Here is a 17,333-nt window from a genome sequence, read left to right as displayed (position 1 = left end):
AATGTGAAATAAAAAATAAGTATTTACTGAACCTTTACTTTTCTTCTTTCTTGCACAATATGATGTCAACAAGTCTCCAACTTTCCTACTGTGAAGGGCGTTCATGGGAACTAATTTTCCTTAATATTCTGACACCACACAATAGCAGGGATAAAAAAGGCTAACCTGCCTTAAGGATGTTTACACCAGATGTGTAAGGCAGGGAGAATCATTAAGGATGCAGACCACATGGATTATGACCTTTTCTACTGGAGGTACACCAGGAGGTACACCAGGAGGTGCACCAGGAGGTGCACCAGGAGGTACACCAGGAGGTAGACCAGGAGGTGCACCAGGAGGTACACCAGGAGGTGCACCAGGAGGTAGACCAGGAGGTGCACCAGGAGGTGCACCAGTAGGTACACCAGGAGGTACACCGGGCTCGCCGGATCCTGATTCTTTCGGCCTAAAAATATGCTGTTCAGAATCAGAATCTCTTTATTGTCATTGTTCATGTACAACGAAATTGGACGCAATCCTGTCAGTGCAAACATCCAAGGTACGCTGTAAAAATAGATTTAAAATATATATATATATAAAAAGAGGAGGAGAAATTCTAAAAACACAAGGTAGAGACACACGCCAACATTTCACATTCTCTGGTATACATTGCACAATTCCTTAATATTTCCTGATTCCCTAAATATTGCAACTGCTCAGGTTTTGTCAGCGTTTAGTTCAGTAACAGCGTTTGGGTAGAAACTTTTTTTCAGTCTGTTTGTTGCTTTTATTGACCTGAAGCATCAGCTGTTCAAATAGGTAGTGTCCGGGGTGGGCTGGATCTGTAAATACAAAGCAGGGTTATAAAGACACAAAGACACTCAGATTAACGAGCCTCTTAGAGAAGTGTTACCAGGCAGGCACACGCATGAGCACCGCATCCTCTGTAGCCGACATATGGAGGACATAATTGCGGCTTTTGACGTGCAGTGCAGCCCGGAATCCATGCAGTAAATATTATGGGGAAGTTCTCGGTATGAGAGGAGGACGTCAGAGATGTTGACCGTATGTTTGTGTGGGTGTTGCTTTATTGTGCTGCATTATAGGAGGTATGCACTGATGTCACTTGTTTTTACTACTCTGACTCCAACATCAACAAGTTCAGGATGTTCTTCTTCACTGGTTTTGCACAAAGACAGATTTGTTGTTTAAATCTGTACTTAGAGCACCTGAGGTAACCTATATCTAGCTGAATGAAGTGTGAGCTTGTCTACAAAACATCCCATTCTCCCACGGCTGTCAGAGAGTGATAGAAAAGAAACGAGGATATTCTCAAGCGGAACAAAGCTCTGCAAATTCTGGCTCGAGTGCATCGTGAGTTAAGGGTGTTTTAGTCTAGTCGGACATGACATAAAGAGAGGAGATGGAAACTGTGGGATCTGTGGGATCAGTGAATCACCAGGCAGTGGTGCACCATCTCAGTTCAGTACTCAGTTCATCAACTTCACTTGATCTGAAGTTGTGTTTAGAGTCCCTGAGCCTGAAGGGCAACCTGCCTGCACACAGACACGCTGCCTCCCTGTAAAAGTTTCCCCTCAAACTCAATCAAAAGAAGCAAAAAGAGATTCATTTCTATTACATTTTATCTAAAAAAATAAAATACCTCTTGTCATGATCAGTTATTTCCCTGCTAACTTTTATTACGGATGAATGAATGAATTCAGAGGGAGCAGGAGAGTCTCTCTGTCAGCACGTAACACTACGTGTGAGAGTGATCATCAGTGAGGTCGGGTTTGATCAGCGTGACCTGATTTCTATTTATCCTGAAACTTTGAGCCTAATCAATAATTTTCAACAGTATTTGGGTTTATTAAATAATGAATTCAGATCAGATGATCAGTGATCAAAAATGTAAATAATGAACAAATAATATAAACACATAGTGCTGTAAGAAATGACTGCAGCCTGTTCTTCATGAGAAGGTGTTTGTTGAACAGGTTACAGAGAGGAAACACTGTTACTGTGTGTTTATTAGAATGAATACAGAGCACATGTGTGCAGACACAAACAGCTGTTAAAGCAGACCGACAGCTGATCCAGCGGTGATCAGCTGATGCGATCATCACAAACGGACGTCGCAGCAGGTGACGCTTCATCAGAAAGGACGTCTCATGTCTCTAAAAAAACATTCCCTCGTTTCCTCTCTCCTCTCTTGGTTTCCTCGCCTCTCTCCATGCTTCTCTGGTGGGAGGGACTAAGATGCAAGTGAAAGACACAAGTGAAGGAAACATGGATGCAATTTAAGAGACATGAGAAGCAGCCACTCTTTAGGAACAGATTACTCTGGAGCGAAAGCACTCTTAATAAAGACAGCTGAAGAGAGACAGGAAATGTTGGGAATAGAGAGTGGGCACCAAATGATCAGCAGACCGGGAGTCTGTGCGATCAGTGCGATGAGGACTACAGCCTCTGTACATGGGGCGTCCGCTCTACCAACTGAGCTAAACCAGTGCCCCAGGGAGCAATACTTTAAGTGCAACAAAGGAAGCCTTTACCCACGAGCAAACACAGGCTACTGATGCCATCTGCTCTAAAACACACAACTAAGGAGGTACACTTCACGCTTTAATGAGTGAAAACAATCCTCAGGGAGCAATAACAAGACCACAGCAAAAGGAAATTTTACCCACTAGCAAAACACATGCTACTGGGGAGCATCCACTCTGAAATCACAATTGAGGAAAATAAAACTCTTTAACAAGTGAAAACAATCGTCAGCGAGCGGTGAATTAACTACAACAAATACGTTGTCTGTCAATAAGCTTCTTTCTGGTAAAAATAAATCAATAAACTAACCGGCACAGGCTGGTGTTATCCCGATGCCAGCCTTTGCTGCTCACTGCAAGCACGAACACTCAGTTCAGCGACTGTAAAGTTTAGAGGAAACCCGAAAACAGGCCCCTACTGAAAGAATATATTAACGTTACTTTAAAGCTAACAATAGGAGAATACTTACCCTTCCAGCCGAGCTTCGGAGCCGGCGAAGACACCTTCGTTTATCTACCTGAAATGTTATGCTGCCCGGACCGGACAAAAACACCGGTCTGTCGGCAAAGTTAAGTTTAGCCATAGTATTAGCTATCTGCTTTTATTTCTAACTTATAGTTTCAACCTGCATTCGCAGATTACCTGCGAGAAGATACGAGGGGACATCTTTGACGATGACCTTGGCTTATGTAGGCAGGGCTGCCCTACGTCATCCCAGGTCACATGTGACTTTGTTGATATTAAATACTCGAACCGCGCATGCGCGAGATGGATAACATCCAGTGTTAAGCACTGCCTCTGACGGTCAGTAAGAAGGATATAGAACAGACGTTCTCCAGAGAGAGGAGAGAGCTCACAGCAGGACTGCTAGCTGCACGGTTAATAGAGCTTACTAGCCTAGCAGTCACTTTAGCATCTGCACAGACTGTGTGAGTGAATGCAGCCACTATAACTTTTGGTCTGTGGACTCGAGTAAGTCCTTTTGGCTGTCGCCATATTGTTTAGGGTTTTTTTTGTAGCCAGATGTGATCATATTTGGACAAGAGTGAGGAGCTTGAGACCAGTTAGGGGTTGCAAAGGCTAAGCTATCAGCTAACGCTAAGGCACCTAAGGAAGGTGTATCAATAACTGCAGCATGTAAATCCTAAATAAAGAGGTGGTGTTAGGTGGCCGTTTGCTTTCATTCAAATACTTGTTTCTCACCTACAGAGGTGTGCCATATGCATGAGTTACTTTTCACGCGGGAAGCAATCAATCTTCCCTCTCGCTGGAGGGGAGGAAACCTGGATTAGCTTTCTCCCTCTGCTTCCCTTGTTTGGCAGCCAGGGAGCGTTTTGCTCTTCACACAACATGAAAGCGACTCGATCGAGATCAATCACATACATCCATAAAACCTCCTGCTGCTGATGTGATGTTCATTCCAGCTGTGCAGCTTCAAGACTTCATGCTGCTTCTGCTATTTATGGTTTAACTCCCTGTTTCACATATGTCTTTGAGAACTGCTGTGTGTATGTGTTTAAAAACAGCCAGCAGACAAACACCTTCCACACCATCACATTCATGTTGGTATAATGGAGCCAATTCAGACTTGCTTGTGAAAAGATGAAAAGAAATGAGATGATTATCTTGTACAAGTAATATATTATTCTGTTTTTTACAGTGGGGCTATGTGATGGACTTTGAAGCCAAGTGCAGTAACTTCCTGGGATCCCGTTAAACTAAGCTAACAAGTTTAGCAATCAAAGTGGTATTTGGCATGTCTGTGGACTGTGGGAGGAAGCCGGAGTACCTTCTAGCTGTGAGGTGACAGCGCTAACCACTGCAGCACCGTGCAGCCCGACTGATAACAGAGCAAGTAAAACAACAACACACAGTTTCATGTCTTATTCTTCAAATACCTTCTGCCTCTGAGGAAAAGCAAAAAGAAATTAAACAAAGATAAAAATACATAAAATAAATGTTTATGTCTTACAAAGGTCTTCAGCAACATCTTCTGCCTCAGAGTGAGCAAAAATCAAAAAAGGATAGAGATATAACCAACAGAACAATACGTAAATAGAGGTTTAGCTCAGTGGTTCAAGTGCATGGCTCAGTCCTCGGTGCAGCGTCGCAGGGCTCGACTCCGACCCTCGGCCCTTTGCTGTGTGTCAGCCCCACTGTCTCTTTCCCCATTTCTGACTCTACCCGCTGTCCTCCTTAAATAAAGCCATAAAACATTACATAAATAAAATATATACTGAGTAGCAGGGCTATCTGGAATGAACTTTAATATATGAGGGTGGTATTAATTCTCATCCAACTCTCAGCAGCAGAGCCATTTATCTTATTTTTCCAAAGTGGCCAACTGTTCCTCACCTTTGCCGAAGAGGTTATGAATCCTTTGGTGCCATTTGTCAGCACGATTACAGCAAAACTATTGGCCTGATTTTTGTGAAATGTGTTGGAGGTGTGTTACATGGGTCGAGGGAAGTAGCTCACAAAGAAGCACAATGTTGACTAAGAGTAACGCTGTGTCTACATTAAGGGAGTCCGACATGTTTTTGGTGCTGTTTGACGAGAGAATAAGAAACTACAGGCGAGATTTTAATAAGAATTCATGGAAGGATGTGGAAAGAGCCGTAGAAGTACACATTCAATTTTAGACGGGATGTGTAGAAATAAATATTATCGTCCAAACTGTAATCCTGATTCAATGTGTTTTTAATGCAGTTTGTTTGTTCGTTTGTCAGCAAGATTTAGGATAAACTGTGTGCCCTATTTGAATGAAACTTGGATGAAAAGTGTATCACAGGCCAAAGAAGAGAGCCTTAAAACTTAGGTCAGATCCACATGACCGAGCATCAATAATTTCCACCAAATTGGTCCCGCTTGTTTGTCTTCTGCGGCTGATCTTCATAAAACTTGGTGGAATGATGTCAAACAGCCCGAGGAAGACCTGGCACATTCTGGACCAAATCTGGATCAAAGCTGCCGAAACGCTTTGTTCCCAAACAAGTGAAACATCTTGCTTGTGAAGTTTTTGATAACACGGTTCATGCTGTTATTTCAGAAGGAACTGTCTGATCTTTGGACTTACATGATAATCAAGTGTTTTCAGCTGTTCACATGTGTAAAGTATGTTAATATTTCCAATATCAGAGTACATAATAAAGTCACAGCTGAGAGCCAGGCATCAGCCAGGCATGAACATATTTCTTACTTAATCTCTATAGGAGCTGATCAGACACACATAATAAAGGTACAACAATGACACTCAGCAAGTGTTGGCCTTTGTGCAGGCTCTTTGGTTTAATAATGTTTTCAGTGTTACACAACAAACTGTGCAGTCAGAAAAAATACTTACAGAATACATCAAATATGCATACATGTTCACAACACAGCATCGCCCTTACAGCCATGTTGGTTCAATGTTTGTAACTGTATGTATGGCATTTCCATTAAAAGAAAACAACTTTTGGTTTATAGAGAATTTCTTCCTTCTTCTCTCACACAACTGTAATTAACAACTGTGGACATCACTACGGTGGCCTTAAAGGCCAGTTCAGATCAATGATTCGCAACGAGACTGGACGCAACTGCCAGAAGTATCTCTGATCGGAAACGTTCTAGAACTGGGCGGTTCACATCAAAGCAACACAACGCACACAGACACAGCTGACTGTCTCCATAGCAACAACGCACTGACATACCCCAGTACTCCTGCGTTAATACTATAACGTCAGTATTAGGCTGAGGTTACATGAATTATCTAGCTGGATTTCTGTTTTCGTTATAAAAAGAAGTGGATGACAGTGACATGCTCAAAGTGTTAGCTGTAACACTGATTAATAAACGTTGAAGACGGAGAGCTTGGAAAGAGAGGATCTGGAGCCGTCATCGGCTGCTGCAGCGCCAGAGACAGGGTGCTACGCCAACTTATGCTGTTTCCTGATTGGCTGAAGTGAAACAGCGACATCATTCCGTCTAAAACTGCATTTGAAGATTTGACAAGTCAAATGTTCTGCAACGCCACGCAACGGCTTCAGACGCTCTGCAACTAACAAGCTCACACCGCTGCAAGTTTCTCAGCAACATTCTAAAACTGTTTTGTTGTGTTGTGAATCATTGATCTGAACTGGGCTTCAGAGCTCAAAACACTGAAAGAATAAACACGTGCGAAAAGACAGATAACAAGTCAAATTGATCTAAATCATTTGGAAAACATGCTGCAAATAGACCAGAGCAGCGCGACGTCACCTCCCTGTCCGCAGAACGACCGCGCCCCCATCTGGGAGAAAACGAGCGCTGTAAAGTGTACCTCTAATATTTATTTACACTACCAGTCAAAAGTTTGGATTTTCTCATGTGAATGGGAATGGGAAAGTGTGTCCAAACTTTAGACTGGTAGTGTACCTCCACAGAAAGCAAAGGACGGTAAAAGACGAGTTCTGTGGTTTCAGGCCGACAGCAGAGACGATGAAGTTGGTGGTAAACTGAGGGACCTGTGTTGGGTCTGCTGGTTTTTAAACTGACTGGTTTCCCAAGACAGCGATGGTTATGTTTCTAACATCAGGAGCTGTTGTTGGCCTCTTTTACCGGATCTACACACATTTACAAACATATTTAATATTCATCTGAAATACATTTTGGCGAAAATGATCGTATAAGTAAGCTCCACACAAAAGCTACCGATAAAAAAATGTATGTAAGAATGTAGTTTGTGAGCTCGAGTGGAGCTGGATTAGAATTCAATGGAGCAAAAATATGCCTTCACATTTTCCCCTCAGAGCCCTCACATGCTCGTATGCTGTCATGATTTAAACTACGTCAGCATCCAAGTAACATTTTACTGTGTGCTGACCTCAAAGGTCAGGTTACCTTGAGCTCATGTTAGGAAATACCTGACAATACCTAAAAAACAGCGATATTAACCGCTGTGTTGAGGCCTCCTATGACACTACACTTTACAACTAAGAAATACTTTTTAACAGTGATGATGAAACTCAGGTAAGACGGTAAAAATACACACACACCTAGGCTCCTAATAGCCATGAAACACTGTGTTATTCATATTTTAAGCTATTCAATTATCAAAGACCCTGGGATCTCAGTGTACCACCAGACATATTAGGGGGCTTTCACATGAGGGACCCGGGCCCGGATCTGAGTACACTTGACCCCAAAGTCCACGAATGAATGAACCACTTTGGCACGGTTCGTTGATCCGTGCCTGGGTCCACTTGAAAAGGTGGTCTCGAGTACGGTTCATGTGTACTTGGGTACGGTACGCATCAGGAGTAAAAGCTGACTGTACCAAATCAACCAGGGCTGATACCGTAGGAATGTCGGTGAGAGAGTCGTTGAGATTTTCTCCAAAACATGAATAATAGTAGGCAGAGTGCGGATCGCACGCTTTTGGAACGTCAACATAAACAATGTTGCGTAGTTGATGATACTCTTCTTCTTCTTCTTCTTGTTTTTGAGGAGCATTACCGCCACCTTCAGCTTCGGAGTCCTACCGCGTACTCGGGTATGGAGTGAAATTATTAATGTGAAAGCTGACTGGCGGCGGAGAGCAGAGGGGGGCGAAGGTACGAAGCAATCGTACCTAATGTGAAAAGGCCCTTAGAGGGACTACTTTAAAAGGGGCGGGGCCACGACTCAAGGGCAAAGTTCACAGATGATTTGCTCTCAGCTACACAACAACACAACCAAATACCACAACACATGGATTTGTGTCTTTGGTTGTGTTGGTGGCATTTGTCTGTATTGCAGAACTTCATGTAAATACTGTGCACGTGTTGTTGAACGAAGACTTTTTCTTTCTTTGCACTGTGTTGAGCTTACCGTAGATAATCATCATACTAAAACAAACTACAACAAACAGAAATTCTACATGTTACAATGTCAGCAGTATTGAAAATGTGAACAATACAAACAATGTGACGATAATACTGAATATATATAGAAAGTAAAAAGGTTTGAGGAAAAGTTTAATTATAAAGTGTGAAGTTTTCTAAGCAGCTGCCTTTTACAAGAGGTATACAGTTATTTAATCTCATTCATTTACTGGACGACGCCTTCAATCCAGCCATATAAAGCATCAGTCTGTGGAAACATTTCTAAACACAAATAAGGCAGCGTATAGACGGCATCTCTGCTCATAAGCCTGCAGTGTGTGAGTCTTTCCTTGAGTCGTCTTCATGTCTTCTTCTTGTGTGACGAGTTTGTCCTCCGGCAGAAGCAGATGGCGTTGAAGAAGCGGCAGTGGCAGGTCGAACCGGCCTCACAGCAGCCTGACTGAGGCAGACAGCTCTGTGTCAGCTGAGAGCACTTCGGCTTCGGGGGTTTGGACACCACGGCGGGAGGAGGCGGGGTTTCTTTAGCAGGAACCTTTTTGGGCTTCTGGAAGGTGCAGAGAAAAATAAGGAAAGTTACGTCAATATAACCTCATCTTCTTCTTCTGCTTTGTGCTTTTGATTAATGAAAGCTGCAAACTGTAAACTTTGTGCATATGTTCCAAGCTCAAATGCCAACACTTTTATAGAGAACAACTGTTTATTGTGCAGTTGTTTTGTTTCTTTGTACACATGGAGAACTATGTCCCAAGCTGTGGAAGTACAAACGATAAGTTTTATTGTGACATGTGACGTGTCAGCTGTTTGCAAACCGTTGCTAAAACTCTGAGACAGTCCGAACCAAAGAGCAGAGTATAGAAATCACAGCAAAACCCTAAAACATTACTAAATAAAGAAGGTCTCTGCCTGAAGGGTAGTTCTACTATTTTTAAACCTGGGCCCTATTTTTAAATGTGTTAGGGCTAAATGACTAAAAGATGCAAACAGTTCTGGAATTGCTCCAGTGGATTACTTCACCCAGCAGCTGTTAAACTGGCTGTACTGGCTGCAAAGTAATACTTCATCGATCTAAGTCAGTCCACTAAAAGTTCTTGTTGTTTCCACTGACAGGCTCAGATTGTTCTTCTAAGTGTGTGACAACATGACAGAAAGGATCCCTACAGAGATAAACCTTTTTGTTACAGAGGAAGATGATTGTTTTAACCACACACAGACGTTACATCGCTCTCTGCACACACACCAGACTCCATTGACAAAAACAGTAATTTTACAAAAAAAACAGAACAAGGATTTGCAGCTCTATCGCTGCCATGATCAGTTAGTTTGTTTGTGTAATTGTGTTAAAAGATGTTCTTTTGGATCTAAGCACTAGAGTCGCACAACAACATAAACCTCTATCTAACTGTTTAGGCAGAAGTAGAGCAGTAAGTCTTGTGTTCTGCGAGATAAAATTACAGTTTTTCTGAATGGAGTCTGGTGTGTCTGCAGAGAGCGATGTAACGTCTGTTTGTGGTTTAAAAAAAGTCATCTTCCTCTGTAACAAAAAGGTCTATCTCTGTCGGGAACCTTTCTGTGATGTTGTCAGACACTTAGAATAACAATTCTCCCCTTTAATGTGACTGGAACATAAACACGGATCTTACCGGCACATGAACTCTCTGCCGTTCGTACTGTCCTCTCCTCGCAAACAGAGGCCTCTTTCTGCCCGGGTTCAAAGATTCTGTGGAAACAACATGAAGACATTTTGTTGCTGCACAGTTTTGTAAACATCAACAAATGTTGTATAAAATGTTAGACATAATCAAATACAAGGTCATACAGAGGACTGACGACACAACATCATGATTTAACAAGCCGTACCCTGAGGTATCTCCTGCATGAAATGAATGTAAGATATGTGAGGTCACCTGAACTCTCTAACAAATCAGCTATTTTGGAGGAATATATTATCAATTATATATCATTATATATATCATTATCAACATCTTTAACTTTTGCCTGTATTACAGTATTAGTATTAGTTTATTACATGTGCATGTGTCTTTTTGTTCCGAATGTGTATTTTCTTTTTCTTTCTGGTTTTTATATATGTTACAAAAAAGCACAAAAATAAATGTTTACATACTTTTAGTGGAATTGCACAAATTAAAATATGTTACAAAAACAAATCTTTATTAGAAGAAGAAGAGGAAGATGAGGAGGGATAAAAAGATGATGAAGAGGAAGACGTGGAAGAAGAAGAGGAGAAGGAGGAGGCCAGGAGGAGAAGAAGATGAGGAGGAAGAACAAGGACAAGAAGATGAATAGGGAGGTGTGGAAGAAGAAGAGAACAGTAAGAAGAAAAAGAAGAGAAGGAGGAAGAGCAGAAGAGGAAGAAAAGGAAGAGGAAGAGATGGAGGAGGAAGAAGGAGACTAGGAAGAAGGAGAAGAAGAAGAGAAGGAAAAAGAAGAGGAGGAAGAACAAGGAGAAGATGAAGATGAAGAGGAGGAGGAAGAAGGGGATGATGAAGAGGAAGGTGTAAAGGAAAAAGAGAAGAAGAAGAAAAGGAAGAAGAAGAGATGGAGGATTAAGAAGAAGACTAAGAAGAAGAGAAGGAAGAAGAAGAAGAAGAAAAGAAGGAGGATGAGAAAGAAAAAGTATAAGAAGTTGTTGGAGGAAGATGTTGGGCAGCTGTGGACGAAGTAGAAGAACAACAAGATGAAGAACAGGAAGAAGAAGAGATGGAGGATTAAGAAGAAGACTAAGAAGAAGAGAAGGAAGAAGAAGAAGAAGAAAAGAAGGAGGATGAGAAAGAAAAAGTATAAGAAGTTGTTGGAGGAAGATGTTGGCGAGTTGTGGACGAAGAAGAACAACAACAAGATGAAGAACAGGAAGAAGAAGAGATGGAGGATTAAGAAGAAGACTAGGAAGAAGGAGAAGTAGAAGAAAAGAATGAAAATAAGAAGAAGAGGAGGAAGAAGAAGAAAAAGAGGATGAAAAAGAAGAAGAAGAAAAAGAGGATGAGGAAGAAAAAGTATAAGAAGATAAAGAAGTTGTTGGAGTAAGATGTTGGGGAGTGGAGGAGGAAGAAAAAGAAAAATAGAAGACAAAATGTTTCCCCTTTCGTTTATGTTTACAGTCAGAATCAGCCAATCACATGGAGACATTTTTAACCCCCTAAAAAAGGCTCGGAGCCAGGATCCTGTTTCAGTCCTGGATTTTTTTATCACTGCGCACAGCTGAAGACCTCTGTGATGGTTACGATACAGTCGAACTTTTCACGCATTGAAAAGCAAACAACAAATTGTTAATTCATTGCAAACTCTTCTTCCAACTTGTGTCTCTGCTCCACCTGGGAGTATTATGAAAAAAATCACCCGTATTATAAGAATTACGGTAATGCATCTCCAATTTAGTGTTGAGATCAAGGTGCGAAGCAGAATCACATGTGGCACTACATGTGTTTGGACTGTTGTGTATTTTGGACAAACAAAAGAGGGTCTAAAGCCAGAATGTTCCCTGAGTAATCATGGTCCCCAAATGATGACATGATCCCCATCATCTGCTTGCTTTTTTTAAGAGTGTCACATCTCTACAGGGGATCTTTGATTTTCATGTTTTATGAGAGGCTGTGCCTGGAGGTGGACAGTCTCTTGGAACCAATGTGAAGCCTTGAAGCTGTACTCTCTCTGATGTCCAGCAGGGGGCGACTCCACTCGTTGCACAAAGAAGTTACAAGTTTCGGGACGGAGTGTAGAACTGGGTGAGGCGTTCAGGTAGGCAGGAGCCGTTTCTGTTGCTGTTTTGTAGGCGAGCAACAGGGTGTGATGCGAGCGGCGACTGAGAGCCAGTGGAGGGATATGAGCAGTGGAGTGATATGAGCAGTGGAGGGATATGAGCAGTGGAGTGATATGAGCAGTGGAGTGATATGAGCAATGGAGGGATATGAGCAGTGGAGTGATATGAGCAATGGAGGGATATGAGCAGTGGAGGGATATGAGCCGTTTTGGGTTGATTGAAGACCGGTCGCGCTGCTGCGTTCTGGATCATCTGCAGAGGTTTGAATGTGCATGCAGGAAGGCCTGCCAGGAGGGAGTTGCAGTAATCCATTCGCGATATTACAAGTGTTTTCATTTCATCTCTTATTTAGAATCCTGCAGCTCACTTGCTCTCTTCCTGTTCGTTGCTTTGCACCATAACATGAAGCTAAATTCCTTGACTGTTAAAGTGGCTCAGCTTTAAACCTGATTCTGATGATGATGAAATAGTCAGAATACACGCTGAGCTCAGTCCTGTCCAAAATGTGGAAATACTTTAAGTCTTATTGAGCTCACACATGTGTTGTTTCTGGCTGCATTCAAGAATACACACAAGGAAATTCTCTGTTTTGTGTTTCTGCAGACACATTGGTTTACACTGTGGTATTTGCAGGATAACAGACGGGCGATCGTTACCCCAAAGCATTTATAGGAAGAGACCTGCCTGATGTTTTCGTTATGAATAATAACAGGAAGATAATTTTTTGTATTTATCACAAGAGCATTTTGTTATACTACAACAAGTCAAGACTTTATATTACAAAAATGGTAATGTACATGTGATATATGTATTGGATTGAATGTAAATTCAGTCGTTGTAGCTCTGCCATCTTTCTGTTCCTTTGTTTTTTATCTAATGCTCCTGTTGTCGTCTTTTCGGTATATTTTGCTTATTTTTAATTAAATGTTAAAGATATCATCTCGAAGTTCTCAGTTTTGTTCCATTTGGCGGCACGTTTGGCGATAAAAAAGAATTGCGGGCGCACACGTCTCTGGTTAGATACCAGACGTCCACGGTCGGCTCCGGTTGTAACTCTTGATTTTCCTGGCTGACGGTCGCTTTCCTTTTCAGACTGTTTGCTTCATCTGAGCGTTGAGTTTGTTTCTTCTTCTTTGGATTTTCACTTCTTGTTGAAGGTGTAGCTGTCGTCATGTTACCTGATTCAGAGATAGATAGAGACCTATCTTTTAGATATCACTAATGTTAAATAGTGACTATAAACTTCTGTTAGTATGAACTGTAAATTTGTAAATGAAAATAATCTTGAAAAAATAAAGTATAAAAAAATATATAACAGAAATGTTAAAGCTTTTTATTAAGCTCCTTGTAAAAAGCTTTAGTTAGCAGGCATTAAGGACTTCATCGATTATTATCATCGACACATTCATTATTATGTGTGGATCAAACGAATCATCTAAAAGCATCATTTACATCAAAAACTTGTAAAAACTTCATAAAATCACTTCATTGAGTTTAACAATCTTACTTTAATTAAGCTTTTTCTTCATTGCTTTATAAGGCAAATGCGTACTTTATTAGGCCTTTATTAACACTTTATATCCACTTATAAACACTTATCATGCTCTTTAAAATGATAAATTACGCTCTTTTTAAAAAATATATTATTTTGCCTTATTACTTTATTTACTCTTATCCAAAGCACCTTAATATAAAACAGATTAGAAATATTATCAAAATGAACTTCATGTTAAACGTGTTCTGAATGCAGTTAAGAACAAATGTTTTTTGGGGGGTTTGGGAGTCAAAGCAGGAGTAATGCACTTAATTTTATAATGTGTCATACAGTATAGTTTGTATATATATTATAATATAAAATGTTAAGGCAGTAAGGCGTGTTTCTGTATTCGATTGACCCGTGGGTCCGGCCTTCTCTTACCCAATTATCATCAGTGCTTATAATACATATAATGATGTAACGAATAATGTAGAGGCTCATCAAATATATTGTCAACATCTCCTCTATACTATAAAAACATAATATCATTATTCTGTAATAATTAGACGACAGAAAATATAAATATTATAGACCCGAGAATCTGCAGATTCCTGTCACTTCCCTCTCTGTCCACCAGGGGGCCTCAGTGACAGAACATGGTGTTTAAAACATGCAGAAATCCAGCTGCATCTCATGTTTTCAATATTGTGCTGTGTTCAGACTGAAGGCTACCGTGCCTTTCATGTGGTCCTTTTGTTTGTGAGAGTTAAATAAACACTTTCTTTGCGTAAAAATTCCGAACAACATGAAAGAGGTGTTAGATTCCAGAGAGGGGAGGAAGAAGCCAGGAAAAGATGGACTGGTGTTAGAAATCAGTGTTTTCCTTGTGTCCAGATGTTTCTCTCCTGCTGTGTGATTTAGCCTGTGCTGTGTTAACCCTCAGGCCGACACGCTGACAGGCCTCAATATGTCACTCAGTTCTTTCTCTACATATTTGGGTGCCACTCTGACAACTGTAATCCTGTAAGCGAGCAGTCAGAGTTATGACACGGCTAAAATTATGACGCAATAAATGTGGATGTAAATAAAAGTGCCTCTATAAAAAGATACACACATGTAACCCCCCCCCGCTTCAGCCCTACAATATTTCAGTAATGCTTTTTTCATGTGTCCATCATTTTAATGCTTAACTGTGCAGAAAGTCAGTGTAGAGTTTTTGTGACATGTTTCCCACAGATGTTTACGAATTAACAGAGACAAGAGGCAGATACATTTGTTAATACAGCGTCACTTTCGGTAATTTTGTCCTCTGCTACTGCTTTCTAAGTTTTTGGAAAACCACCAATGCAGAGTTTTTCCTGCCAGCCTTTGAGTGAAATGTCTGCAAGCAGCAGGGTGAGCCGATGTGTCAGCACAGCAGGTAATCGACAGGAACAGGAACGATGAGAAACCAGAAGAGCGACACATAACAGGACGATTAAAAAGGTTGAAGAAGAACGATCATTTACAAGACGACAGCAGAGGCGTCTGCAGACTGGAGAGATGAAGAGATTCAGGAGCTTCTGGCTGTGAGGGCCGATGCTGAAATTGTTCGCCAGTTACGGTCACACAACACTGTGACGTCTGCAGTGTACTGTGAGGGACGTGTGTGAAAGGGCAACTCCGGAAAATGTCAGGAGCGCATTTGTGAAAAACTAAAGGAAGGTTTGCAAGTTATCTAGCATTACTGTCCTGCCTTTCTTTTAGCTATAAATGTGTTATAAATGTGTTATAAATGTGTTATAGTGCATGAACAAATTAAAACAAACCTCACAAAGAAAACGTGGTAGTGGTGACCTTCAGCCTCTTGTGGCTAAAGTAGTATTACAACAAAAAACATGTTTTACCTGCCAAAAAACTTTGTTTTAATCAACAGTTTTTACCATAGACTGTATATAAGAAGTGGACGTAGCTATCTATTTAGCTGTTGCCATTTACTTTTTATTTCAGCCAGAAGTGACCATATTTGGACGAGAGGTTGAATATCGAAGGTCGCTGTGTCAGCGACTTGTCACAGGTAGCCCTGCCCTAAACCCTCCCCTCCTCCTGGTCTGTGTGACTCTCAATGGGAGCATCAGTGACTAAATGAACATCATGCTGTGTTGAAGAAGACTTGAAACTAGAGATTGAGAGCATAAACTCATCAGGAACATGTTTACTGAGGGAAAAAAGAGAGAGAGAAGGAGGAGCATTTTCTCATAAAACCAGTGGAGTTGCCCCCTGCTGGACATAAGAAAGAATGCAGCTTTAAGACACTTCACTGTGTCTTTAAAAGTTATTTACCTGGAGGCTGTTGCTTCTTACACACAGTCTGTGGTTTCAAAGAGGGAAAAAGGTAAATAAAAGAGCTTATAAAGATTATAGTGGCTGAGCACCATTTCTCACACCTTTCATTCATGAACACGGAGGACAAAACGATTTAGATCAGACTTCAAATGTAGATCACCGCCGTTTTTAACTCACTGAGCTTCTGTACGCCAAAACACACAGATACAAAAATAAAGCACACGTGCTAAATCGAACATGGTCTCTTTGACGTTCTCTGCAGTTTGATACTAAATAACAAAATGTGCCACTCTGCTTGATCCTTAAACATGAGCCCAAGTATCGCCCTGCAAGTTAAACTCCAGGATACAGACAGAAACATTCACACAAAGATGTTTTAGCAAGACGACAAGTTCGATTTAACTTAAAAAAAAACGTATTTAAAGACAAAGCACTTATCATAAATTATATACAAATATCATAAATTGATATTAAGACTCCGTTTTAAAGCCCTAATCATGTGTTTCTTTACTGCAGGCCCTTAAAAACTCTTAAAATTGCAGTAATTAATTTGTTTTCTTCCGGTTTTGCAAGAAAATCACTGAAGAAATTCCTCTAATGTGGAATCACATAAAAAAAATCCCAATGTATTAAGCTAAGTAGTGAACTGTAAGCCTCAAGTTAAGCCTACATTTCGGCAGTTTTCTTTTTGAAGGAAATACGTATGTTGTCATTTTATATGCCTATAATTTTATATGACAACCGTGGTATTATCTAACTCTTCTCTACATAATTATTATTACCCATAAAGACTTTAATTATGTGTTTTAACTGTCATTATAACTTTCATCACAGACGTTACAAATCTTTGCTTTTACTATCATTTTCAACACCAGTGACACTTTAATGACAGTTATTATCGGACTTAACAAACTACAGACGCGGTCCGTGAACTCACCTGTGTTCTGAGGCGTTTGCGTCCTGCTGCCGCTGCGGGACAACCCGCTGCTTCCGGCGGACTGCAGGTCGTTGGTGCTGAGGAGTCCCGCGCTGATAAAGGACACGTGCAGAAAACAGAAGCAGAGTACTGTCAGCTTCATCCTGACTGTGAGCGGCTTCCTGGCCTCCGGCGACGCAGTGAGCTCAGAGAGGGAGCAGCAGCAGCGTGTGATCCAAATCAATGATCAATCAGCGTGTATCCAAAGAGTGAGTCTGGCGTCTTGTTCTCTGACTCTGACTCTGCTCCTCTTCTCTTACTCCTCTCACACTTTAATTTATCTGTGAAGGAGGCTCACACACGCGCGGGACACGCCTCCTTTTTGGCTTTACGTCTCTCAGCAGCATAGACATAATGTCCTACGGCAAGGGTGGCCAACCCTGCGCCTGGAGAGCTATCCTCCTGCATGGTTTA

General features: G+C 41.2%; 1 protein-coding gene across 1 annotated transcript; it reads right to left on the bottom strand.

Annotated features, from left to right (window-relative positions):
- Window positions 1–8,706: 8,706 nt before the first annotated feature.
- LOC138595559 (agouti-signaling protein-like) lies at window positions 8,707–17,022 on the bottom strand. The gene is made up of 3 exons (XM_069666850.1): window positions 16,881–17,022; window positions 10,007–10,083; window positions 8,707–8,910 (listed from the first exon to the last, which is right to left on the bottom strand). The coding sequence occupies exons 1-3, from the start codon at window positions 17,020–17,022 to the stop codon at window positions 8,707–8,709; spliced, it is 423 nt and encodes a 140-aa protein (XP_069522951.1).
- Between the last annotated feature and the right edge of the window lie 311 nt (window positions 17,023–17,333).

The sequence above is a fragment of the Semicossyphus pulcher genome, unplaced genomic scaffold (assembly GCF_022749685.1).
Source record: "Semicossyphus pulcher isolate SPU_LCO1_2020_fin unplaced genomic scaffold, fSemPul1.0.p SCAF_18, whole genome shotgun sequence".
NCBI lineage: Eukaryota > Metazoa > Chordata > Actinopteri > Labriformes > Labridae > Semicossyphus > Semicossyphus pulcher.
Note: the sequence above shows the minus strand (reverse complement) of the source record. Positions and strands in the feature narration are given on the sequence as shown.

Coding starts and splice junctions, on each gene's coding strand:
- LOC138595559 (XM_069666850.1), bottom strand. CDS start 17,022: ATGAAGCTGACAGTACTCTGCTTCTGTTTTCTGCACGTGTCCTTTATC. Junction 10,084..16,880: donor GCAAACGCCTCAGAACACAG/GTGAGTTCACGG, acceptor TTGTTTCCACAG/AATCTTTGAACCCGGGCAGA. Junction 8,911..10,006: donor GGCAGAGAGTTCATGTGCCG/GTAAGATCCGTG, acceptor TGCACCTTCCAG/AAGCCCAAAAAGGTTCCTGC.